This window comes from Schistocerca piceifrons, chromosome 1 (genome assembly GCF_021461385.2).
Source record: "Schistocerca piceifrons isolate TAMUIC-IGC-003096 chromosome 1, iqSchPice1.1, whole genome shotgun sequence".
NCBI lineage: Eukaryota > Metazoa > Arthropoda > Insecta > Orthoptera > Acrididae > Schistocerca > Schistocerca piceifrons.
Genome location: NC_060138.1, coordinates 834341011 through 834368420, shown reverse-complemented (window position 1 = coordinate 834368420; position 27410 = coordinate 834341011). Strand labels below are relative to the sequence as shown.

General features: G+C 39.1%; 1 protein-coding gene across 1 annotated transcript in view; it reads right to left on the bottom strand.

Moving 5' to 3' along the window:
- Positions 1-27410, bottom strand: part of LOC124775471 (E3 ubiquitin-protein ligase TRIM37-like) — a 201349-nt gene that overhangs the window by 103457 nt on the left and 70482 nt on the right. The window contains exon 5 of the mRNA XM_047250307.1: positions 13389-13558. Coding sequence (XP_047106263.1) covers positions 13389-13558 — 170 coding nt within the window. The remainder of the gene's footprint in view (positions 1-13388; positions 13559-27410) is intronic.

The following is a 27410-nucleotide window of genomic DNA, read 5'->3' as shown; positions in this document are numbered from 1 at the left end:
GTACTGACAGCTGAGTTTCTTCCCCGTGATGCCATACCATATGTTAACCAATCAAGGATGTTGAGTACCGGTAGTTTCTATTCCAAAAACGTTTTATTTTTGCATCCATTCAATGTGCCATCAATAAAATACTGACCACTGAGTTTGTTCCCCATGATGCCATACCATATGTTAACTGACCAAGGATGTTGATGGTCAGCTTGCCGTAACCAATGGGGATTGTCTACACTTCAGCAGTGCATGTTATGCTGGTTAATAACTACTACAGTTTGTGAATGTAGGCTTATCAGAAAATAGTACCTCACCAAAGAACATGGGGGTTGTTTGGATTTCTTGACGTGCCCATAAACAAAACACTACCCTATTATGGAAATCGGCAATATTAAGTTAGTGATGCAGTGACACATGGTACAGAAGATACTTATAATGATGCAGTACTACGGCAATAACTACTTACAGACATACCAGAATTGCAGTGTAATTGCCAGTCTCTTATCTGTGGCTTGTGGTGCACTCCTGCTAGTACAACTATTTCATTAGCTTCTCCTGCAACATGTTTGTTTCCTGTTGCCGTCAGATATAAAATCATCCACAACCCTGTAAAAGAACAATTGAAAGGGAGCTTCCTCTGGAAAACTCTTGGGTTACAAGGCAACAGCAGCCTCAAGATTTCTCCTACATTCCCCGTAAATAAGGATCATTTAAATCTTTTTCTTCTATGGTTGCAACAATCATCGTCCATTTGCACATCTGTTCTCCAAAACAATAGTGAAAACCTTAAATGTTTTTTTAAATATTATTTATTGTGCAGAAGTGGTACAAAGCTGTATCACTTTTCAACATAATCTCCTCCACGCTCGCTGCAAAACCTCCAGCACTTACAAAGTGCATAAATTCCTTCAGAAAAAAATTCTTTTGGTAGTCTGCGCAACCACTTATGCACTGCGTGGCGTACCTCTTCATCAGAACGAAACTTCTTTCCTCCCATGGCATGTTTGAGTGGTCCAAATATATGGAAATCACTTGGGGCAAGGTCTGGTGAGTATGGTGGATGAGGAAGACACTCAATATGCAGGTCTGTGATTGCTGTAACTGTTGTACGGGCAGTGTGGGGCCTTGCATTGTCATGTTGAAAATGAACACCTGTTGACAGCAATCCACGTCACTTTGATTTGATTGCAGGCCGTAAATGATTTTTTAGGAGATCTGTGTATGATGCACTGGTGACAGTGGTCCCTCTAGGCACGTAATGCTCTAAAATGACGCCTTTTTCGTCCCAAAAGAGAGTCAGCATAACCTTCCCTGCTGATGGTTCTGATCGAAACTTCTTTGGTTTTAGTGATGAGGAATAGTGCCATTCCATGATCACTCTCTTCGTTTCTGGTTGGTGGAAGTGAACACAGGTTTCGTCCCCAGTAATGATTCTTGCAAGGAAGCCATCACCTTATCGTTCAAAGCACCACAGAAGTTCTTCACAAGCAGCACGTCGTTCTCTCATTTCAGGAGTCAGCTGCCGTGGCAACCATCTTGCAGACACTTTATGAAACTGGAGCACATCATGCACAATGTGGTGTGCTGACCCATGACTAATCTGTAAACATGCAGGAATGTCATTCAGTGTCACTCGGCAGTTTTCCTTCACTATGGCTAATGGCTCTGACCACTATGGCACTAAGCATCTGAGGTCATCAGTCCCCTAGAATGTAGAACTACTTAAACCTAACTAACCTAACGCCATCACACATCCATGCTCAAAGCAGGATTCGAATCTGCGACTGTAGCGGTCGCGTGGTTCCAGACTGAGAGGCCTAGAACCGCTCGGCCACAGCGGCCGGCCCTTCACTATGGCTTCAACTGCTGCACTGTTCTGTGGAGTCACAACTCGTTGTGCCTGACCTGGACGAGGAGCATCTTCCACTGAAGTCACCACCATTTGCGAACTTCCTACTCCATTCGTAGACTTGCTGCTGTGACTAACATACGTAACTGTACTGAACCTTCGTCGATGAATTTCAGTAGGTTTCACACCTTCACTGCCAAAAAATGGAATAACAGAACGCTGTTCTTCCCTGGTGCAAGTCGCAAGTGGGGCAGCCATCTTTATACTGACACTGCGACGGTATGTGTGCATCTGCACTATGCTGCCACTTACAGGCAATTCTGCACACTGTTAGTAGCATGCTTACCGACTTACAGGATAACAGCGCGAAATTTCGATTTGTTATTACAAATGTAAGGTTTTCATTAGACTCACCCTCGTAGATTGTCCCGTAGAATCGCAATCTGATATTAAAAAAAATGGGGGTTCCAACTGAAGATTTGCCCTACTACCCACGTATTGGTGGGGTGACAGGTCGACTGCGGTATAGCTGGATGTCTCCGTACAAGACGAACCAATTGGAATAATAACGCAATTTTGATCTGATGTGTAGTGTTTGATACATTTCAATGTCTTTCAATGTCATTAAACACACACACACACCACACACACACACAATTAAATACTTCTTTTTTTGTCAATACGACAATTTCACTTTGTTGCCAAATGAATTACGAGGGCAAGTCAATTATTGTCTGCAAAGTGGTTATAAAATTTTATTGTAATCAAATAGGAAACTTACACGAACATCATTTTTCGACATAGTCTCCTTGCGTTTCAACTCAGTTGGTCCGTCGTTGTACAAGCTTCCTGATGCCTTCATAAAAGAAGGTTCTCAGCTGCAAACCAGGAATGCACAGCTTCTTTCACTGCTTTGTCTGAGGCAAATCAACAGCCCTTAATGCCTGTTTGAGTGGACCAAACAAGTGATAGTCAAAAGGGCAAGATCAGGACAATATGGAGGATGATCCAGTACTTCAAATTTAGTTTCTGGAGCATGTCAGCAGTGTGGGCAGCAGTATGCAGACGAGCATTGTTGTGAAACAACACAACACTTTTTGACAGCAATCCTCGGCATTTGCTTCGAATTGCAGGCTTTAGCCTGGCAGTAAGCATCTCACTGTCATGTACACTGTTCATTGCTGAGCACCTTTCCCCATCATGTTCCAGTACTGGACCTTGTGCGTCGCAGAAAACTGTAAGCATCAGCTTTCCTGCGGATGGTTGGGTCTTGAACATTTTCTTGCACAGAGAATTTGGATGTTTCCATTCCATACTCTGCCATTTACTCTCCGGCTCGTAATGATGGATCAATGTTTCGTCACCAGTAATGATACTGTCTAAGAAGTTACCATACCGATCCAAATGTTTTTTGCAGATGTCCAAGCGTGTTTGTTTATGCAACTGTGCGAGTTGTTTTGAGGCCCATCCTGCACAACCTTTATGAAACCCAAGTCTGTTGTGGATGATTCTGTAGGCAGAACCGTGACTAATTTTCAGATGATGTGCCACTTCGTCAATATTTAATAGTCTATTTAAGAGAATTATTTCATGTGAATGCTCAGTGGTTTCTTCATTTGTGGCGGTAAACAGTCATCCAGCTCCTTTATCATGCTTAACACTTGTGCGCACATTTCGGAATTTTTCAATCCTTTCGTAGACACTCCATTGTGGCAAAAACACTGTTTCCGTACTGTACCAAAAGTCTTTGGTGACTTTCGGCCCCTGATAAGCCTTCCGACCACAAAAAATGGATCACTGAAGGTTGCTCTTCTTTGGTGCAATTAGACAGCGGAGCAGCCATGATTAACAGCACGGCAGAGATAACGAAACTAACCTAGCAGCTTAAACATTGCAAAGATATAACAACAAATAAACCAAGTAGGCGTCATCAATGTATAACGACAGTCCTACCAAAATAAATAAAAATATAACTAAACTGCAGATAATAATTGACTTACCCTTGTATATTTCTAATATACTGTATTATCTCTCTGCTAACAAAAAAAAAAAAAAAAATCTCATCTCAGTCTTGTAATATAAGGTTCACTGTTACTGAGCAGAAGAGTCTTAATGCTGGGTTGAATGACTTATCTAGAAAAACGAGTTCAAATCTCTTTTGATAATAGCTATTATTCTTGCATTTAAATTTACAACTTATCTGAAACCACGTCAAAATTCCTTCAGCACTTTGAAGCATCCCAAATTTCTCAATTAAATTTCAAATTTTATGAAATAACCTCTCATTTCATTAAAATTCTTCAGTTTCCTCAAATGATCAAGAACGTTTTAAAAATATTATTTCAACAGTCAGCTTGAAACTATAGTAGTCAAATTTATTAATAAAATATAACGGAATACACATATACTATGAGCTATCTTAACACTAATCCACATATTGATTTCAGATAGACTTCTAATGCATGCAACCTCATGAATACGTTTGTATTTATCCATCGTGATATGGTTATACAGTATCTGACACTTATAAACTCTTGTACGATGTACAACATACTTGGTTGTGTACATAAAATTTATTTTATTTTAGAAACAAATAATAGCATGTGCTGTCATCATATACTCCTTCTGCTCTCCATAAACCTCCCAAGTTTCTGTATCTAAACTGGGTTCCATAACCGAGTTCCACCTGGGTGACCATAGTGGGTGGTATTTTACCAACTGGGGTACTAATGGTGGAATTTTGAGCAATTTTTTAAAAATATATGTAACCATCCCAGTTTGGGTGACATTGAGATTGATCAATGCAATTTTTAGACAACACAGGCATATCCAAGTGAACATTTTTGGTCTGACCAGCTGTTCCCGTTTAAGTGTTGCTGTGACTCAGTATGGTTAGGCCTATATGTAAAAGAAAGAAAAGAGAAAGCATAAATTTATGATATGATATGCATGGGAATTGGATACAAGGCTTAGTCTCCTTCTCCCCACCTCTCCCCATCTCTGCCTCTCTCTCACTTCGCACATCTCCTCTTCCTTCCCCCTCTCTCTGTCCATCATCTACACCCTCCTTTTTCTCTGTCCATCTTCTCTTCCTCCTCTCTTTCCGTCCCCTCCTGTTCCCTCTCCCTGTCCAGCTCCTCTTTTCCGCCTTCGAAGTCCATTTCCTCCCACCCATCTGTCAATCTCCCCTTCCCCCAACTCGCTGACCTTGAGCATTGTTCATTGCCACTACAAATTCGTTTCCGTAGTAATATTCAAATTATAAGCTGATAATCTATAAAAACAACTTTCTTGTTTGCTAATAACCTTTCACTATTATATATTTTACATTTATATTTATATACACTAAGGTGACAAAAGTCATAGCATATCTCCTAATATCATGGCGGGCCTCCTTTTGCCTGGCGTAGAGCAGCAAATCAATGTGGCGGCGACTCAACAAGTCATTACAATTACCCTACAGAAATAATGAGCCATGCTGCCTCTATAGCCATCCATAATTGCAAAAGTGTTGCCAATGCAGGATTTTGTGCAAGAACTGACCTCCCAATTATATCCCACAATTGTTCAATGAGATTCTTGTCGGAAGGTCTGCATGGCCAAATCAGTAGCTCAAATTGCCCAGGATGTTCTTCAAACCAATTGCGCCATTTGTTGTCAGGTGACAGTGCACATTGTCAACCTTAAAAATTTCATTGTTGTTTGAGAACATAAAGTCCATGAATGGCTGCAAATAGTCTCCAAGAAGCCCAACATAACCATTTCCAATATGATTGGTTCAGTTGGACCTCAGAAATAAGTAAATTCCGCATTAACACATCCGTACCATTTAGTAGCCACCACCTGGTTACACAGTGCCTTGTTGACATGTACATCTACACTCTGCAAACCACTGTGAGGTGCACAGAAGAGGGTATGTCTCATTGTATCAGTTATTAGGGTTTCTCCCTGTTCCATTTATGTACGCAATGTGGGAAGAACGGTTATTCGAATGCCTCTGTGCATGCACTAACTATTCTAATCTTATCTTCATGATCCCAATGTGAGCGATACATGTAATCATTTAAAGCTGTTTCCTGAAATTTTGTTAATAGACTTTCTCAGGATAGTTTACATCTATCTTCAAGAGTCTTCCAGTTCAGCTCCTTCAGTATCTCTGTAACACTCTCACATTGACTAAACAAACCTGTGATCATTCACACTGCCCTTCTCTGTATATGTCCAGTATCCCATGTTAGTCTTATGTGGTACGGGTCCCACACACTTGAACAATATTCTATAAACGGTCGAAAGTGTGATTTTTAAGTAGCTTCCTTTGTAAACTGATTGCACTTCCCCAGTATTCTACAAATAAACTGGTCTACCACCTACTTTACCCACAACTGAATCTGTGTGATCATTTCATTTCATATCCCCACAAAGTGCTACACCCCGGTAATATTACGTTGGCCGATATTCCAACAATGACTCGTTTATATTATAGTCATAGGAAACTAAGTTTCATCGTTTTGTGAAGTGCAAAAATTATTTTTGTAAACATGTAGGGCAAGCTGAGTATCTCTGCGCTACATTGAAATCTTATCAAGATCTGACTGAATGTTTATGCAGCTTCTTTCATATAGTGCTTCATTATAGATAACTGTGTCACTGCAAAAAGTCTTGAGTCCATGACGTTGTGGGATCAGCGCCACTGTTGAACCCTGCCATCAGCTCTTAGCAGCTGAAATTGGGACTCGAGGCCACATTTTTCCAGTTGTCTGGGGTCCACCCAATATGGTCAAGAGTCCAGGAGAGCCACAGCAAGTGATGTCATGCTATTAGCAAAGGCACTCGCTTTGTTTGTCTGCTGCAATAGCCTATTAAAGCCAAATTTTGATGCAATGTCCTAACAGATACGTTCACTGTATATCCCATATTGATTTCTGCGGTGATTTCATGCTGTTAGCAGTGACTGCTTCAGGCAAACACTGCTGCTCTCAGTCGTTAAGTGAAGGTCATTTGCCATGGCATTGTCTGCGGTTATTTCCTACAGTGTTGCTTGTCTTAGCAGTGACAGCTTCATGCAAACACCGCTGCTGTCAGTCGTCAAGTGAAGGTTGTCGGCCACAGCATTGTCTGTGCTGCGAGGTAATGCACGATGTTTTGTTTTTTTGGCACACCCTCACCACTGTGGATCTTGGAATGCTGAACTCAAAAATGGAATGTCTGATGTGTCTAGCTCTAACTACAACTCCATTTTCAAATCCTGTTAATTCCCGTTGTGCGTTCATTATCACATTGGAAATCTTTTCACATGGATCACCTGAGTACAAATGACAGCTCCACCAATCCAGTGTGCTGCCCTTTTATACCTTCACTAGCTCATGACTTTTGTCACCTCAGATTATATATTAAAATAGATAGCATATGTCCACCTGAATGTTAATTAGAGTACTGAATAAAAATTTGAAGTAAACCAGTTGACTTTTCGTTATTTCTGGGTATAATGTTTCCACTTTATACATTACATATTTATTTGTATATTATAAACATTAAAAGATTGATATATTAAAATGCATATGTTTGAATGAAATGTTGTGCCTAAATTTCAAAGCAATTGGTGAAGAACTTCCATAGATTTAAGATTGTGAACAAACGAACATTTACTCTTGTAATTATATAGATGTATATGTATGTTTGTGCAAAATCTTAAATCTCCAAAATTTCTTGACCGATTCCCTTGAACTTGCATTCGAATATGTGCATATCTTAATATAGCTATTAGAGCAACATTATACATACATATATATAATATATACTGTTTTCACGCATTGACATTGTTATGATACACACCGCCATGTTAAAGTCGTGAATTTGGAGCCCTCTAGCCGCAGAGCCTTGCAACTTGCGTTAGCGAAACGGAAAAATAGACCCAGAAATTTGCGTGACATGTAAACACCTCAACTGATATTGAGAACAGAGTAAAACATTCGGACACCTTACTTTACAGCAGGCCCTTGTAACAACACACATGTATTTGAACATTGTGTCGAAATTTCAAAGCAGTCTGTGAAGAACTGATTTTGTACAAACGAACGTTTCCCTTTTTATTTACATGTATTTTAATCTAATTTTAACTATAACGATGTATACTGCTCCGCTGCATTATGAAATATTGCAACTCCAAAGTTCTACCAGTCTCCAAATAACAACTCCAGACCTAAGTCCGGTATCAAACTGTCAAATTTCTTTGTCAAAGATATTTGATGGTGTAATAGGGAACTTTGTCAAATGTCGTCCAATATTTGATCAAATCTAGGGCCTCGCTGTAAATTTGATCAAAGAAGTAGCTTGTCTTCTGTTCACTGCAATGTGACATGTTGCCACATGCAGCGTTCTGTCGTCTGTAGTGTTTTTATAAACATTGCCGGTAAATACAATTGGTGTGTGCCGACAACTACAAAATTAATAGAGCTATATGAAGCTGATGAGGCGCTTTACAACACGAGGCACCCTGAATACAAAAATAGATTAAGAAGATTGGAGACCTGACCTAACCTAACCCTCTCCTGTAGCAAGGAATCGGAGTGTTAACAGTGAGCCTGTATTCTGCAGATGTAGCATTCTTAAGTGAATATTGTGTTTTGTGATATGAGGATACACTTCAGTGAGCACATACAGAAATGTATGCTCATCCATTCTTAAGTAATTGATGTACGACTTCGCATCCTCCACTATAAGCTCACGTACACGGCTTCACCCAGGTATGTTTCCTTTTTTTCCCCCGCTTCTCTTCCGCATGTACAAACAGTGCAATTGTGGTACATGCAACTCCTGCGGTTAATAACAAGTTGTTGTTGTCAGCCATCATGAAGTTTGATGAAAAATATGATGACAGTGTAATACCTCTTTTTAGCGCCTCGTCAAATATTTTTGTCAAATATATTTGACAGAATATTTGATCGCATCTTTGATCAAATCTTTGAAAAAGAAATTTGATAGTGTAATACCGGCCTAACATTAAACTGCTACAGATGGGTAATAAGGCTATTATAATAGTGTGTATGTATTTTTAACTTCTTACCATAACACTAGTGGACGAATCAAAATCGGTTTCCTCCTCGAACTTGTTAGAAACTTATCCATGATTACAAACTATCTCAGCAGCGCACCACACAGAAACAATTAAATTGAACTGTAAGTAATAACTGAAATGATGAACAACACAACTGAGCTCAAGTAAAGCCAACAATGTACAAGAGTAGTTCATTTTGCTAAAGCAGGGATGGGCGGTAGGTGATAGTGTTATCGATATATCGACAATTCGCTCTACCGATGGTTTTGTTAATTGTAGGTAGTGCATATCCATTTTTCGTCGTTTGACTGTAAATCAAAATATCTTTCAGTTTCACTACAAGGCAACTAGGCCCTGTGAAATTTCATTTAGGTGATACGGGGATTCAGACAGCTCCGCACCCCTTTGGATATGTCGTGTGGGGGAACTGTTATTAATTAACAGTGCACTTTTAGTCTACTTCTTTTTGTGATTTTTTTCCAGTTGCATGGAGCATATTACCCGAAATTTCCACCAGTTTCCTTACGGCTCATATGTTTTTCTTAATCAGGTTCTTTGTGTCGTTTTTAACAGACATTGACAGTTGGGATTCGGTTTAGTGCCCAACACTTCATCCACAGTACTTATAAATGCGTATTGAAATCTGCTGTTGATATATTTACGAAAATTTTACAATTTTATCAGAAACATTTATTTCCACCTCATGCTGTATGTTCTGCTGTCTTTTATAGCGGTATTCTGCTGTCCTTTATAACGGCAGAGAGTGATTTTACGATACTTGATTCCTTTTTACTTACAACATTTTCTTTGTTATGCTTTACAATATTCGTAATTCGAAGCATTTATTTCGCAATGTGATAAATTTTTTGTTTATTACGTTCACGAAATCGGAACTGATATGACGTCACAGGTGGCATATTATTTACATTTGTCGCTTGTTTCCACTTGCTATAGCCGACGACTGATGTTAATCATTCCCCTTTAACCCAAACTGAGCACCAGAAATCTTATTGACTCTGCCAGATTTGAAATTAGGCCCACCAATTTTAGTTTAAGAGCGTTTATAACATGACAGCGATAGTTAGAAACAACAAAACCCACTTCTCCAGCCATCTAATATCTATTTTCAGATGGCATGTACTTGCTGAAAGATTGGAAGCGTCACTACCTAGTACATGGCAAAATTCCATCTCATAACGAACCTGAGTTTACTGCACATCAGTCCCAAAGTCGCCAACAGGACGAAACAGGTCTTACCAAAACATGTTCCTTCGAACTTTGCAGGAGTCTGGGAATGTAATCAAACTAGTCCCAAGAGCACTTTAAAGATTCCAATGGAAACATAACCACAGGAATGGCAACGCGTATTACGACGCACTCGAACATCCAGGAAGAAAAGCAACAAACCTATCCGAGGTCGAGAGACGACACAAGGCAGACCGATTCAGATATCTGTACTCCAATGACATCTAATAGATCAAATAAGCCTATGGATATTATAACATCTCCACTCAACATAACTACCAAAAACATGATGATGCGGAGTGGTTGTAGCAGGCAAACAATTCTCGTGAGCGATGGAACTTGACAGGCACCCTTCAGGTACAAAAGTTCTGTCCACTTATTTTGCGTCTTGTACATCTCTGTCCCTCTTGCAGAATATCTCGCATTGTTGTAGTTCTGTTGATTATACTCACCATGAATGTGTTGAAATTCACTATGATCTGGCAATCTACTGAGTTCTTGGCAAAGATATAGTATGATGTAGGTCCGTTGATTACATGCACCATGACTACGATCAGGATCGCTATGATTTGACAAATCTGCTGAGTTTTTGGCAAAGATCTCGCACGGTTGTAGGTCCATCGACTACACTCACAATGGCTGCGACGAAGATCGCTATGATTTCACAATCTGCTGAGTTCTTGACAAAAACCTTGCATGGTTGTAGGTCTGTTGGTTATATTAACCGTGACTGGGATGAAGATCACTATGATTTGACAAATCTGATGAGTTTTTGGCAAAGATCTCGAACCTCACTACTCATTCATAGGTACGCATGCGACAACATGAGCTACTAATACGGTCTAAACGCAGCGCATAGAAACGGAATTTTTCCGGGTCTCATACCTCGGATTCTATTGGCGATAGAACGGTATGGTCAAGTGTTTTGGATAGCCTTTGGACTAGGGACCATTTGTACACGCAATAGAAGATTCCTCTTATTGCAATTCTTCTACAGTACAAGGTCAAAGTTTGAGTATTACAGACACCCTCAAACTTAGGCAAATGGAGAATTTCGGTTGGTTCTTTTTGCATTAGATGTAATCTGCGGTGCGCCTAGAGGGGCTTATGGGGGCACCGTTTAGTGCTTGGGCAGTTCATGAGAAAAACCTGGAAAAAGCGTTTTTCAATGTTTTTCCGTCGTCAGCAGCGGATATCTAAGTAATTACTGCAGCAGATTGTTCACGTTTTAACTATATATTCTCTTATCAAGAAACATCCCAAAATCATGGTTTTTGGGTACCAAATCCGAGCCGCGGATTCCAAGACATCTATGCTGTAATTTTTACGATATATTCCAAAGTCCACGATCTCGAAAAATCTTGAAAATTTTCTTCATGTCTTTATGCGTTTCCGAGATAGAGGTGAAAAGTTACCTTACTTGTACACGTAAAATCTGGTGCGAGGCGAAAATGTAGTTAATAAAGTGACGTATCACGGATAAATACGCTGTAAAGTGTTCATTTTATCATCATAAGGGTTCTGGGAACCCCATGTTGCAGTACTGAAGCGAAAGCAAAATTTTTGTGAACGTAAAATCCAGTCTAAGATGTAACATTAGTTTCACGTTAGTTATTCACCCATAATGTTCTTTTCATATGAATGACATGCACTGTAACAGGGAAAACAAGGAAACCAGCGGGAAAATGATCCAGACGGAGCACAGAGCGGGTGAGTATGCTCCAGTTTAAAACATTTTGAATGAAAAGAGGGTACCTGCTGTCTCATTCTATCTTACTCAGCACCTTTAAAAATTTTGGAACGCGAACATATTCGCGTTTTTTTTTATGTTCAGAGAGAAGGAGACAGTGGCAGTAGGAAAGAGAAGAATAAGTAGCAAATCCTGGAAGATAGACAGCTGTTGTGATACAGAAAGAACGAAAGAGACAATGGCCGTGTGCGAGAGAGAGAGAGAGAGACAGACAGACAGACAGTGGTACAGAAAAATACTTGACAGTGACAGAAAATGGTAGGAAAAGAATGAAGGAGACAGTGCCAGTGGAACAGGAATAAAGAGAAGGAGAAACTGGAAGTGGGCGAGTCAGTGATAATGAGAGAGAGAGAGTATATAACAACGACAACGAGAAAGAGAGAGATACTGGCGGTGAGAAGAGAGAGCAGCAGTGGGAAGGAATGACAGACAGTAAGAGAGAGCAAGAGGGAGACAGTGACAGCGAGAGGAGATAGTAGTAGTAGGGGAAAGAGAGACACAAATAATTAATGACAACAACTTGAGCTCACAGAGTGACTGAGATGGTATGAATGACTTACAGCGGTGGACTAGTGGGGTTGAGCGAGTTATTGTTGGGAGAGTTTGTGGGAGTGAGAGGTGATCTGCATGTTAAAAAGAGTGCGAACATGTCCATATTCCCAAATTTTTGTAAAAATTTTTGAAGGTGCTTAGGAAGGAAGAATGTGGCAACTGGTACTCCACTTTTCAATCAGAATCTTTTAAATAGGAGCATATTCGCCTTTTTTGTGCTCTGATATGAGCATTTTTCCACTGATAACTCTATGGGTGGATGTCGCATAAGGTTACACCCCAAATAGTTCAGGAACCATAAACTTTGAGGCAGTCTAAATACCTTTTCGACCTTGGTCAGTTTACAGGCTATGTATAGTTGTGTTTGCTTGTATGAGAATGGGTACTAAATACCTTAAGCTAACTGGTTAAATTTAATACATACCAGAGTTTGGCTATTACTTAAAGATATTTAAACTGACCAACAATAGAAAACTTTTTAGTCCTTTTCATGTTACAGATGCTCTTACCCGTAACTGACACTTAAAATTAACGACAAAAGTAAATACATCTGTCTTCTGCATTATGTATGTTACTAATTTCTAGTTAAACATTCGTCTACAGATTAGATGAAATCATCTAGAAGAAACGAATGTAGTCTTCCTTTAAAATTTACTTTTCTAGTTATTTTGTGTTGCTGGGTAGATAATCAAAAAAGTTTAAGCCGCTTATCACACACCATTCTGAGCCTGAAAATAGAACGAAACCGATATGAAAGCTAAGTGGTTAAGACTTCAACTAAATAATACTGATATTTCATTTGTGAGACGGGCTGCACACTTTCTACCTTCGGTTGCTGTGGTAATGGCGTTCTAGTTTTGATATAATCATAACATTATGACATTATTTTGGGTGAAACTAATCTCTTCTTTTTTTTTAAAACACTTACCCTTAAAATTTTACCTCACCTTACGAAGTCGGCAGGGACTGGCGCAGTGACAAAGCTCGCCATTGGTTTCTTACGCAAAGCGTGAATCATAGATGACAGCTCGTGGCTTCTCCGTATTAACTCTGCGTGAGAACATGTCTGCATTTGGCCCTCCACTTCTTGCAGGATGGCTTCCAGCTGTTCGGCGTCCTGCAGATGAAACATTACCTCAACTAATTAAGTACATGACCAATCTACTCCACTAACAAAGGCGCTAAGGATATGTGTTGACAACTATGGATATTCTTTCTACACATTTCAGTAGTCATGATAAAATGAATAAGTAGGAGGATAGATATGCAATCAGTTACATGTATCATGATGATGCAGTGTTCAGTACTTCAATAAACTATTGCAGGCTAAATCAGAAGGTAAAAATTAATCTACAAAAACATGAGTCTGGTTTGGCGTTCGCTGAGTCACTCAGATTCACATCCACCATTGTGACAATACATTGAAGACTGTAATGCAGTTTCTACCTAGTGACCTGACAGACTCTATTCAGTTATTGAAGAACGCAGGCAAGATTTTGCCGAAGAGGGGTGCGATTTGTTAAAGAGGACTTTAAAAGGATCAAGTTTTTCATTTATTTTGAAAACATATTTATTTATTTTTTAATTTTAGTACATAATTTGCTTTTGGGAGTCTTCATACAAGTAATATTTGACCTATAAAACTAAGCAAGAAAAGCTTTTCTTAAAAATGAACAACTTTCATCCAAATGCGAAATAAATATTTCTTTTTTTGGCAATATGATAACTTCACTCTATTGCCAAATGAAATAAAATTCTAATATAATGCATTGCCTCACAGCTCAGTTTTTTGTATAGGGTTCAGTATCATAGAGCTGAAAAAGCTTGATCTTGGGCTGAATTACTTATAAAGTAAATAGTGTTCAAATCTCTTTTGACAATAGCTATCTCCTTCCACTACAGTCTTGAATTTAAATTTATGGATTACCCAAAACCAAGTCAGAAGTTCTTAAGCACATCAAAATATCCCAGGTCCCTCAATTCAAACTCAGATTTTATTAAAGTGTTTTTCATATCATTAAAATTCTTCAATTTCCTTAAGTGATCAAAAATTTCGGTTATTATATTGTAGTATTTAAAGAGCATAAACAGATTTGGGACGAAAGGATGGGGAGTTGGTAGGAGGAGAGTGTTGCAGGGCGCAGTTGGCTAGGACAAATTCGAGTGGCCAGCCCAAAAAATTTTTTAGAAACAAACTATAGAATGTGCTGTCATCACATACACATTTCGCTCTCCTCAAAATCCTCCTCATCGTTCTGTATCACAACTGGTTTTCATAATTTAGTGCCGCCCGGGTGACCAGACTGGCCGATATTTTGCCACTTGGGCTACTAATGATAGAACTTTGAGCAATTTTTTCGAAAGAAATACTGTCATCATCGTTTGGGCGTATTGTTGATATTATTATTGATCATCGCGGTATTTGTGCGACGCAGAGAAATTCAACTGATTTTAATTTAATTTAATTGGCCGACCGGTGTGGCCGAGCGGTTATAGGCGCTTAGGTATGGAACCGCGCGACCGCTACGGTAGCAAGTTCGAATCCGAATTCCGCTCCACTGCCTTGTGACATAATGAAATATTGTGACCCCACTGATCTACCAGTCTCCAAATAATGATGCCAGTGCTAACATTTAACCGCTATAGATAGGTAACTAGGCTATTATGGTAATGCTATTATGGTAGTGCGTATTTTTAATTTACCGTAATGCTAGAGAACGAATCAAAATCCGTTTTCTTTTTCTTTCTTGTTGTAAACTTGTGCATGATCACAAACTATCTCAACAGCATGCAGTACAGAAACAATTAAATTCAACTGAAAGTAAGAACTGGAATGATGAACAAAACAACAACTGAGCTCACATAAGGCCAACAATGTACTGTAGTTGGTCTTGGCTGAAGTAGGACTGGGCGATAGCCCATAAAGTTACTGACATATCGATATCTTCAATCTATCGATGATCTTGTTGAGTATCGATAGTATATATCCCTTCTAAGTCATAGGACTGAAAAGCAAAATGTCATTCACTACACGGCAACTGGGTCGTGTGTAATTTCATTTAGGTGATGGGAGGTTCCGGATCTCCGGACAACCCCGTTGCCCCCCCCCCCCCCCCCCCCCACCCTTCCCTCCCGCTCCTTGGCTACATGCTTGGGTTGTGTCACTGCTCCATAACTTAGCATTTGTAAACCACGACTGAGCAAATGGACAACTGTCACCATGAGCTGATGTAGGAAGCCTCAGCAAGGTGCAGCAGATGGATGCCGAAAAGGCGTTCTTTAATAAGAAGCATCAGGCAGGCTGTGTTGACACAGAATTACTGGCCGAGCCTCACAGTAGAACAAGTTATCACATATTCAGCATTGGCGCTGCTGTGAGATCTGCACCACCACTGACACAGCAGATGTACAGGAGCCAGACGGTAGCAATGGTGACCTGGATTACCAAGTGTCTGGGCCCATCACCGAGCCACTGCCTTGGACTACATTATGAATGGTACAGCTCGCAGCGGCATCATACACAGGTGCAGCCATTAGTTCCGCAGCTAGTGGAGATGGCATCTAGTGACAGCAGCTAGATCATCCTTTCAGGTCGATAACCGTCATTGCTGCAGGTGGTGACAGACAATGCATAGCTGAAATAGGTGGCACTTACGGTGGCTCCTTCCACTGCTGTTCCCCCATTGTGATTCAGCATACTTCATTAGGGTCCTTGGTTCACTACTGTGCACTCAAGTACTTCTGGCTTTTGACCACGTATCTACTTCAGCCAAGAAAACGGACCCATAACTGTTGCTCGTCACAGGTATGAAACTATCATTTTCCGATGTACCAGAAGCTTGGTTTTGAAAACCCTATTTAGTTTACCAAAATCACTCCAGGCCATTTTACCGAGCGTGGTGGCATAGTGGTTAGCACACTGGACTCGCATTCGGTAGGTCAATGGTTCAAATCCGCATCTGGCCATCCAGATTTTGGTTTTCCATGATTTCCCTAAATCGCTCCAGGCACATGCCGAGATGGTGCCTTTGAAAGGGCACTGCCGATTTTCTTTCCTGTCCTTGACACAATCCGACTTGTGCTCTGTCTCTAATGACATCGATGTCGACAGGACAATAAAAGTCCAATCTTCCATCTTACAGGCTATATTAACTCTTCTATTTATTTCCATTGCTGCCTACCTGATAGTTGTCTGAAACTGCCTGAAATATAGAACTTCACAACTAGTTCTGTGACTCTGTTGTTAATTTGTACACTGTTCCCAAATATCATATACCATAAATTCCATAAAGTTTATGTTATAGTTTCAGAATGTGAAAATATCAATATTATTTGCATAGGTGAACACTGGGTAAAAAAGTATTGCATAAAAGCATTAAACAAAATTGAGAATTTTATGTTTACTAGTAAATTTTGTAGAAACAACAGATCCCATGGAGGCTCTTGTAGCCTCTGTGGTGTTTATAGAAAAATAAAATATCGACTCAATTGATCAAGAATGTGTTTTGAGACTTGTTCTGAAAAATTAAATGATATTTTGCTACATGTCAGCAGCAAATGTCAGACAACGTTAAATAGTTGCCCCAAGAAAATATTGTGGAATACACATAACGTGATCTGGCGACAGAACAACCGAGAAAGTCAGAAGAGACAGATATGAGTATTGTGGTCATATCAAGCTACAGAATTCCTGAGAAATAAACTTTTTTAGTTAATTTTCCATGTCTTTCAGAATAACATTGGAAGTTTATGACTTGAATGCAGTAAGTTTATAAAATTTCTTGACTTATGCTAAAAATCTGATTTTATCATAAACTTTTATGAAGGCACTAGGGAATACAGGCAGTCGCCTTGTTACATAAATAATGTTATTATGAGTTGACGGCATAAGTAAGATTTATATAGATTTAACGATATCAAATCACTTGGATATGTTTACTGAACTTTCAAAAACACATTAATTAGGTTTTGAGAAAATGTGAATGAAAAGTAGGTTTAGTAGCAGGAAGGTAAATTTATTCTGCAATAAACTAGGCATACAAAGTGAGGGACTCACAGTGCTCTGGAAGTCCTACATGTAAATTAAGAACAGAAAGGAAGTACTTCTTTGGCACACTAAACATAAATTCACTTTTGAAATTAGTGAAACTAAAAGAACGAATTATAGTATTAGACGAATACCAAATCCAACTCTTGGCTATTCAGAAAACTTGACACAATGATGAATACATAAAATTCGAGTGATATAGGATTCTCAAAGGAAAGAAAGGCTGGAATCCGATGGGAAAAGGCATTCCACACCTAGGAACAGGGTTCATTGTAAACAGAACAATAGTGAATTCAGTCACAGATTTTTACTCCCAAAGTGAAAGTCTCTCAGTTCTTACTCTGGAATATGCAAGTAAGACTTACACCTTCATAAATCGTCATGCTCGAATAAATGTGGACAATAAAAGGAATCCAGATATAGTTCAAAGCTTCTGGGATTCACTGGAACACGACTGTCAAAGGTTCGATTGACGAATGTTAAAATGTTGTTAGGGGACTTAAGGTGCAGACTGGAAAAGAAAGAAAGTTCAGGAAAACTTTTTTAGACTACGCAGCACACAAAAGAAGAAACAAAAATGGGGAAGACTAATAGAACTATTGCAGAGGCTTCAACCTCAAATTAATGTCCACAAATTTCAAGAAACTGCAGAGGAAACAGAAAACTTGGGAGAATTTCAGATGGGCCACATAGCTACATCTTTTTTTTTTTTTTAAAAAAATCATGAATACTAAAGTTGGAAAGGATTTGAATATTGAAACAGGATACTGTCTAACCACCATAAAAAAGAAATGTATTCCACAATCGAGGAGTCTAAGACAAGGACGCAAGATTCATAAAATAGATACAGAAACTTTGATAGTGAAGAAACAAGAATTTCCGGAATGGCGAAAGATTGACTCAAAGGTCTGGGAGGATGTTAAAATAAAATTCGTCAAAACAGTCCTCGAAACAGCACCACTCAAAAGACACAAAAAGCACAGATGGTGGAATAAACAGTGTGAAAAAGTTACTAGTCTGGAAACAAGTCTGGCAGAAATAGTACTCCACAAAATAAGTAAAGGCTGTGTCTTCTTTAAAAAAAATCTCAAACATAAGAAACGATAAGAGCAATAAAAAGGAAATTTGAAAGAAATTAGCTATCACTAACTGAAGAAGACTTGCTAAGGAACAATACTAGGAACTTCTATACATCTTTTGAACAAAGCCTCCAAAACACCACCTACCTTTTGCTTCAAGAATGAAGACGGAAAATTAGCCCTAAACAAAATAGCAAACTGTGAAATATTAGCAAGCTATTTGAATAACTTGTTAAATAGTGAGGAACTGGAGCAAACTTTCCTGAACAAAATCCAGGATACACTCACACAAAGTCAGAACCACCCAGCATGGATGAAATCTGACATATCATTTAAGATCTGAAGTATGACAAGGCCCCCAGGGAAGATTCAGTAACTGCTGAGATGTGGAAAATTGCAGTTGCAGGAACAGTCAAGAAACTACATCGGGTCTTTCAAAAAATCTGGGAAACAGAAGCTATACCAGAAGATAGGAAAACAGCATTAATTCACCCAATCCACATAAAAGGAGATAAAACTGACCCCATCAACTATAAAGGAACATCTCTCCTCCTTTAAAAAGCACTTCAAGTCTGAAAAGCGAATTGGATCAGCAGTTAGGAGAGTACCAAGAAAGGTTTAGAAAAGGGTGCTCCTGTGTAGAACAAATTTTAAATCTGAAATTCATAATCAGGTTTAGAAGAATGAGATCTAAAGCATTTACATAACATTTGTAGACTTCAAAAAAGCACATGATTCGAGAACTGACAAGAAAACATTATTCAACACCTTAAAAGAGTTGGAATTTAACAACAAATCAGCGGCAGTCATAAAAAATACACTAACAAATACGACAAATTGAGAAAGATATATATATATATACGTGCATATGACAAACTCCTTCCCTCGAAAATTTCTCTCCTTCATAACCTCCCCTGTGTTACCACAGATGACGCGTCACTGGTCCCATTTGTACTAAGATTGCAGTACACGAAAGGTGTCTCTTTGCTTCCATCGCCCTAAGTGGAAAGCACAATTTCTAATAAATGTTCACCAACCTGCAGTCTTCTATAGCTGTTGTCCCCTGGGCAGGAAACAGCACGTAGGTAGTGAATCCATTGTGTTGAGGTTGTGATAAACTCTTAGCGAGGAACAAATATTTTAGAAATAATAAAAATTCCAATTAGTTCGCTTATACGAGATGCTACTCGCCTTTTCTTAGCAGAACACGAGAAACTGCACAATAACATTCCACTTTAGAGTCACAAATAATTTTCATTCTTGAACAAAATAAAGAGCTGGGTATTTCCTTAATTACTATTACACTGTTCTCAACTACATGTCCAATTAACTAGAAATTGCTAAGAACTCTTAATTGAGACTGACCGCAGTAGACAACATGTCTGTCCTCTGAGAATGGCAACTGGCTCTCATCTTACAGCCGAACCACTTCGCCAGCCATCCAGGTTAGGTGCGATCTGAAGATCTCTTAAGTACTACGTCTGCCTTTTCGTTTAGCAGTTGCTTATTATTTTGCTGGTTATTGATCCTTGTGAAACAATAGAGAATTGTGAAGGTGGTTCAATGAAACCTCTGTTAGACACTTAAATGTGAATCTACTTTACATTTGTTTATTCTCAGATTGTTAATTTACTTATGTAAGCATAGAATAAATTGTTTTGTGTTTAGAAAAAAAAATTATTCTTGTCCTCAGTCAATCCGTGTGTAACCTTATATACCAAAATCATTAAGCTTGGCAACACTTTATGTACTAATTATGTGATTCTTTTAGTTGTACAGATTTTCAAAGTAGCATTTTAAGCAGAGGGGTAATAGGGCTCCGACCCCAATTTTGATATCTAATTGATATGCAAATTAAATAAATCGATCAATTAATCCTCCACCATGCAACCACGCCCACCCCCACCCCCCACATGATGTCATGTGTTTTCCTCAGCCTGCACATGGATTCCAGCCCCCTCCTGTACAAGATCCGTATTGTACAGCAGATTGTACCACAGGATGCACAACGACATGTTGACTTCGCTCTCCACTTTCTTGCAAGGATTGAAGATGATGAGAGCTGGCCCTGGACCATCATATGGAGAGACAAAGCTTCTTTTTCTCTGATGCATGAGGTCAACACACAGAACTGTCGAGTACGAGGATCTTCACCAGCAGTCAGCGTGCATGAAGTTTCTCTGTAAGGTGAACATGTCACCATATAGCGTGGCTTTGCAGCTATGTTCATCATAGGCCCATTCTTTTTTGAACAGGTTGGCGCTCAAAGACCTAACACATGCAGCGCCACTGCAGTATGCTTCACCAACATGTCATACCCACCCTACAGGAGAGAGATGCATTGATTCAACAGTTTTCTTGAAAGATGGGACACCAGCACACATCACTCATGAAGTTCACCTGCTTCTACGAAACACATTTGGAAACATCTGAATTATGAGCTGATGGTTTCCAAACGCCTGACCAGCAGCATCACCTGATCTCACTCCCTGTGGTTTCTGGTCGTGGGGCTACCTGAAGGGCAGGGTTTATCAGGAGAACATTCACACTTGTGCTGATCTGAAGTGTAGCATATCAAGAGAGATAGTCAGCATACCTATGGACATGATTATTCTGCTGTGCAGAATGCAATCCTGCAGTTTCAGACTCTTCTGCATCTGATGGGCGCCCTATTGAGCTCCTTTTGTAGCAGTAATGCTACCGGTATGTGTTGGTATGAAGTACCTTAGCAGCACGTTAAAAGTGTGTCAATTGAATCTATTATGCATTACCTCTCTTCCCCATGTCCTTGACGTTAATGCTACCATGTTTGGTACTCATATGGTAATTAGTTTCCACATTAAAACATGTTAAATAGGGAAAGTTTAATTATAGCCACCTAGTATAGTGACACTTCGCCCCCTGGTGACATCTCTTATAATCAAGCATCTTTTAAAAAGGAAAACACAGTCGGGACCATCATTCAGGTATAGCAAAAGCGAGTATTTAAACTCCAAAGAAAAAACATCTATGTTAAGCAATTTCTTTCAGCTTGATGGGCAATTTACATGACCTCAGAGCGTCTCTCGCGTTCAAATCGGTGTCTGTAAATAAACTGTCATGCATATTTGAAATAACATTAGAGAATTCAATTTTTCACGCCATTACCTCACGGGACGGAAAAACACAATAATTTTACGTTAGACAACAACATGCTGTAAGTTAAGGGAATGTTGCTGTTTTGTACACTATGGCAAGTCCCGTTTTACCAGTGCGAAGCTATATCACACCTGCATTTACGAAACAAATCGTGAGAGCCCGTCTTGTAATAGAAGCTCTTATAAGAATTTACTGCCCCCCCCCTCTCTCTCTCTCTCTTCCGTTACATCGAAACCAATTACCGTCTGCGTGCTTAGATTTGCCAATTTTGCTCCGTAACTTCCCTCTACCGACATCTCTACAAAGTTTCTGATCATACAACAGATTCCTGCATTCTAGTTTTGTAAATAATTTGATCACCACAGCCTATTTCATGTAATCATGTAATCTACTGACATTTTGGGAGAAAAAGCACGATCATTTCTAGGTTCCACAGTGAACTGTAACTCATGTGGTGTCTACTTTATAATTAGAGGTTATGAAGTATGAAATAGCACAAGACTTGCGGCAACTCCTGTTTTTTAAACATACAGTTGTGATGATAATAATAAAAACAGTCATGATATCACGAGAATAGATAAACTGATTTCTATTAGTTTTATGAGCAAAATCGGTGAAGTTTTGAGGGAATTACCTGCATCCAAACTATAACCACTTATGTCACCACTTGTAATAGAATCTCTCTCTTCTGATGTATCGAAAAACAAATGTCGTCTTCATGCTGACATCGAGCATATTACATATATACACATATACATGTATCACTCCATTGGAGCACGTGGCCAGTACTCGAAGTCGCTTCCACAGATCTGCATGAAGTTTTATCGACTCTACTGGAGGAAGACCATATCCAATAGACTATCAATCACATGAGAGGGTTCCTGCATTGTTCCTTCACAAGCAGAGTAATACATTTTTTTTGGCTGTAGCACATTCAAGCAGTGTATGAGTACAGTTTTGTACACTGCCATACACTTTTTTTTTTCTACCATGACTTCGAGGTCTGAGTCAGGTACTAAACCAACATTAACATGTTTCAATCCTTAGGCTCTCACAGAAAGCTGAACATTGCATGGTACAAACTATGCAGCTCCCACAACACACAGGTTGGTAGGAATAAAACACGGCGGCAACGTTTCTCATTGACAAAAATGTGGAAGACAAAGCAACAGATGGAAACTGGGAGCATTTGTGACATTGTAGAGATTTTCCAAGAGCTATCCGACGGTGATGACCTACACAGAAAATCCCATATTCCACACTGACGGGTAACAGATGTCTCGGTGTTCCATTTCGATGAGCATTGTTTCGTAATTTTGCAGTCATGTGCATGATTACCGTTCCGGTGTTGACCACTGTTGGAAGGTGCTGTTCACAACATGCACAAGGTGGTAAAAATAAAAAGAGGTACTGTTATCTTATTGGTGAAAAAAATAAAACATGTGGAGGGAATCGCAGCATATGGAAACAGGACGAGTCTGCAGCATTGAGGAATGCTTCCAGACAACTGTCTTCACATTTAATCCCATGCTCCAAAGTGACAAGTAGCAGATATCCAATGTTCCACGAAGGCTCCCTCCATCTCATCCAAGTGGTGTGTCAGTCAATCGTTATTCAGTAATCAACAGCATACCAGTGGAAAGATGGTATGGCAAAGACGCTGTTGATATGGGGCGATGTATGGTAATACACACCCTAATTGACAGCACATTCGGTTATAGCAATTTTACCAGTTGTTTCATAATTTCAAAGCCAGACAATGACACAGCAGAAAGCTTCCTAGTTTCTGCATCATCGCTAAATCACCCCTCCACTATATTGCAAGTACCATTTACTAGATTGTGAATGCAGATCCTCTCTGCAACACTAATCTTAGCCATAGCACCCATCCAAAAGCACAAAATCTGTCCAGGTGCGTGCATGTCGAGGAGGGTAGTCCCTCTTATCAGTGTATAGCAGACATGAGATTAGATTAGATTAGATTAGATTAATACTAGTTCCATGGATCATGAATACGATATTTCGTAATGATGTGAAACGAGTCAAATTTTCCAATACATGACATAATTAAGTTAATTTAACAACATACTTAAGTTAATATAACAACTTTTTTATTTTTTGTGTTTTTTATTTTTATTTTATTTTATTTTTTTATTTTATTTTATTTTATTTTTTATTTTATTTTTTATAATTTTTATTTCTTAATTTATATCTAAAAATTCCTCTATCGAGTAGAAGGAGTTGTCATTCAGAAATTCTTTTAATTTCTTCTTAAATACTTGTTGGTTATCTGTCAGACTTTTGATACTATTTGGTAAGTGACCAAAGACTTTAGTGGCAGTATAATTCACCCCTTTCTGTGCCAAAGTTAGATTTAATCTTGAATAGTGAAGATCATCCTTTCTCCTAGTATTGTAGTTATGCACACTGCTACTACAATTGAATTGTGTTTTGTAGGGAAGCAGCCTACTCACGCCGTAGTAAATTCACAGCAGTCTTTCCATTGTGTGCCAGCCAGTCCGTTGTAACTAGCTCTGACGTCTTAAATGTTGCGCAATACTTTAAAAATCAAATAAATAACCTGAAATGTTTCTAGCATGTCAGGAGTAATACTAAATTAATATGTGTTGAATATCAGTTCGATAACTTTAGCCATTTTCGAAATTTGGACGTTTTTCTGTAAAAATCATTGGCGCAACAGAAAAGAGCTAGAAAGTTAAAATTTTATATTTAGATTCATCTTTCATAATAATTTAATAAAAACAGTACTTTGGATTTCACAAATTAAAATTTTAGTGGAAATTCATGATTTTCTGGTTTTCGCCTTAAAACTTAAGCAAGATAGATTAAGTAGGCTAATAAATAAGGCTAGGATGTTTATATTTAAGTAGAATGGAGATCCGCTATCACCCTAAGGATGTGAGAAGTTTAATTTGAATACCTATAAAACTATAGCGATAGCGTATCTCCAAAGGGCCAGTTCAGAGCTCGTCTACTGCGTGCAGTGTAATTAAATTAATTCTCTCGCCCAAAATATTTAACTTAGCCACATCAAAATTTTATTATCAATACTTACCTGCGTGCTGAATGCACATTTAAATTAAGAGCTTCATCGGCCATCAGCAAGAGAAGCTAGGATTTATTAGGTAACTTAAAGTGGTGCATTACTAGCCCAGCGGCTAGTCGGGAGAGCCGATTTGATCAGGCGTTCCCTTAGCCGTCCGCACCGCGGCTTTATATATAAGAACGCTGCGCCAGGAAGCAAGGCCCCAGTTCTCTCCAGACGCTGAATAGCACGTCATCTGTGTCGGGGGTCGCGTCGCGTCGGTATCATTGTTACAAACAGCCTCGGATGCCGTATTAAGTTACTCGAGATACGCGTAACCATGAAATCATTTGCGAGTGAAGTGTTAATTCTGGGTTGACTTTAATTATCGATCTTCAGTTTGCGTATTGTCGTATTTTCACGTGCCGCCGCGGGACAAACATTCTACCATTATTTAGCGTGGCGTTTGATGAACCTAATCATCAAATTATGGCGAGCATTCATTTAAACAGTTAATTCGGACAATTATAGTGGCATCAGCGCATTAGACTCTGAACTGCTCTGTTAGTTAGATTGTGTGGATTTTCTTTTTTTCATCTGTGACTTTCAGAATATACTCAGCTATTTTAGAAAATCGTTTTTGATTATAAATCCCGGACAATCTCCTAATTCCTCAGAGCTATAAGCTGTAACTATAAGTGTATTCTCAGATGAAGTGGGCACTAGGAATTCTAATTACTGGCTTCACGTTTTGCTAATCACTTTCTGGTAGCCAATATTGTAGTTAGAGAGCCAGTGTTGAGAACGGCGAAAGACAGCAAAAATAACAGGAAATGAAGTGTTTCAACATTCTACAACCATTTATATAACAATTAATTCTACCTGCCGCCCCACATATGGTGCATCGGCCGGGAAGTAAACTGAGTAAAAGTGAAAGTGATTTTTAACTATTCGGATTCGCGAGTGAAATGCGACACGCAACTGAGCATAGAACAGTGAATGTGTTACGTGCGTATGTGGACGACGCAATTGGATTAATAACACCTCTGGATTGACGGAGCTGGCACTGAGTCTAGCGTCCGCTGGAGCATCCGGAGCCGCGCCTGCAGTTGCGGGCCACACAAACACACAACAGCCGTCGGCAGTTCAGCGCACTGCGGCGCATTAGTAATCCCGGTACGCCGCGTGGACAACGCCATACGTCGTGCAGAAGGAACTAAGTTAAGTGAAAAGCTGTTAAAAATTTTACTAACCTGCACTAAAAGACTGTCGGCGATGGAACCGCCAAAAGAAACTGAGGTTAAACTTATATCAGAACCTATGTCTGTTGAGGGAACTGTAAATCCAGACAACGGTTCAAGTGTAAATATGCATGAAAGTAGTAATGTTAAAGTGAAATATGAAGTATTGTCTCCTGACAGTAGTGTGGGAAGGGGCAATGATTCAATAATAGATACCCCTGTAGTAAAGCAGAAAGCAGAAATTGTTAATTTATTGGATGATAGTTTCTCTGTTGAATTAAAAATGAATCAGTCAACAGAGGTGGTAGAGTTTAAGAAGGAGAAGTTAGATATGACTAATCAATCAGAAGTTTTATTTAGTTTTGATGATTCTGGTGTTGGAGCTAGTTTTTTGTCACCTGAGTGTGATAAAAAGCCAGCTAGTGAGCAACCCACAGATGCTGGGGCTATTGATTTAAATGTTATATTACAAGCAATAGCTGCCAGTAATGCAAAAATGTCAGCCAATAATGCAAAAATGACAGCTGAATATAAGTCTGAAATAAGTGAACAGGTCAAAAGTAGTAATGCTGAATTAAAGTCTGAAATAACTGAGGTCAAAAGCAGTAATGCTGAATTAAAGTATGAGATTATGGCCAGCCAAACTAATTTTAATAAACGATTGGAGGTAATGGACGATACCTTCAAGGCTGGTTGCAATAAGTTGAAAGAGGATCTGGACAGTTTGAATTATAAAATTGATTACAATCATGAGGATATTAAGAAAAAGGTTGCTCAACAATTTTCTGAAATGTATAAAACAGTAAAATCCGAAGTTGCTGAGGTTCGCAGAGACTTCCAAATGGAAGATGCGAAGCTGGAACTCAAGTTAACAGAAAAGATCGAGGCGGAATCTGAACTGTGCTCAGATAGGTTTAAAGATGTTAATATAAAAGTAAACATATGTCAAGCAGACGTAGATGCAATCAAAACTGATACTACTCATATTGTGCAAAGAGTAGATAATGTTGAAATGAAAGTAGAAAATATTAGTACTAACATCGCTAACATTGAGAGTAAAGTAGCTTCAGTAACTTCTGGTAATGGTAGTATACAACAAGTTGTAGCTGCAAACGCCGCTTTTATCGGGTGTCGGCAGTTCTTGCGGTTCGATCCAGATAAAAATATCCACCCGCTAGATTTCTGGAACGATTTTGAAGATGTGATTCCACCAACTTGGTCTGAACGAGAGAAAATCTCATTTATTAGAAGCCATTTAGCAGGTGTCGCCATGCGTTGGCCAGCTGATGTTATGTTGAAGTGTAAAACATTAGCGGAGTTTAATACAGCTTTCATTAATGAGTATTGGTCTAGTAATAAGCAAAATGAAGTGTTGAGAGAATTTTGGAGTGGAAAACGCTTCAATGCAGGCAAGGAAT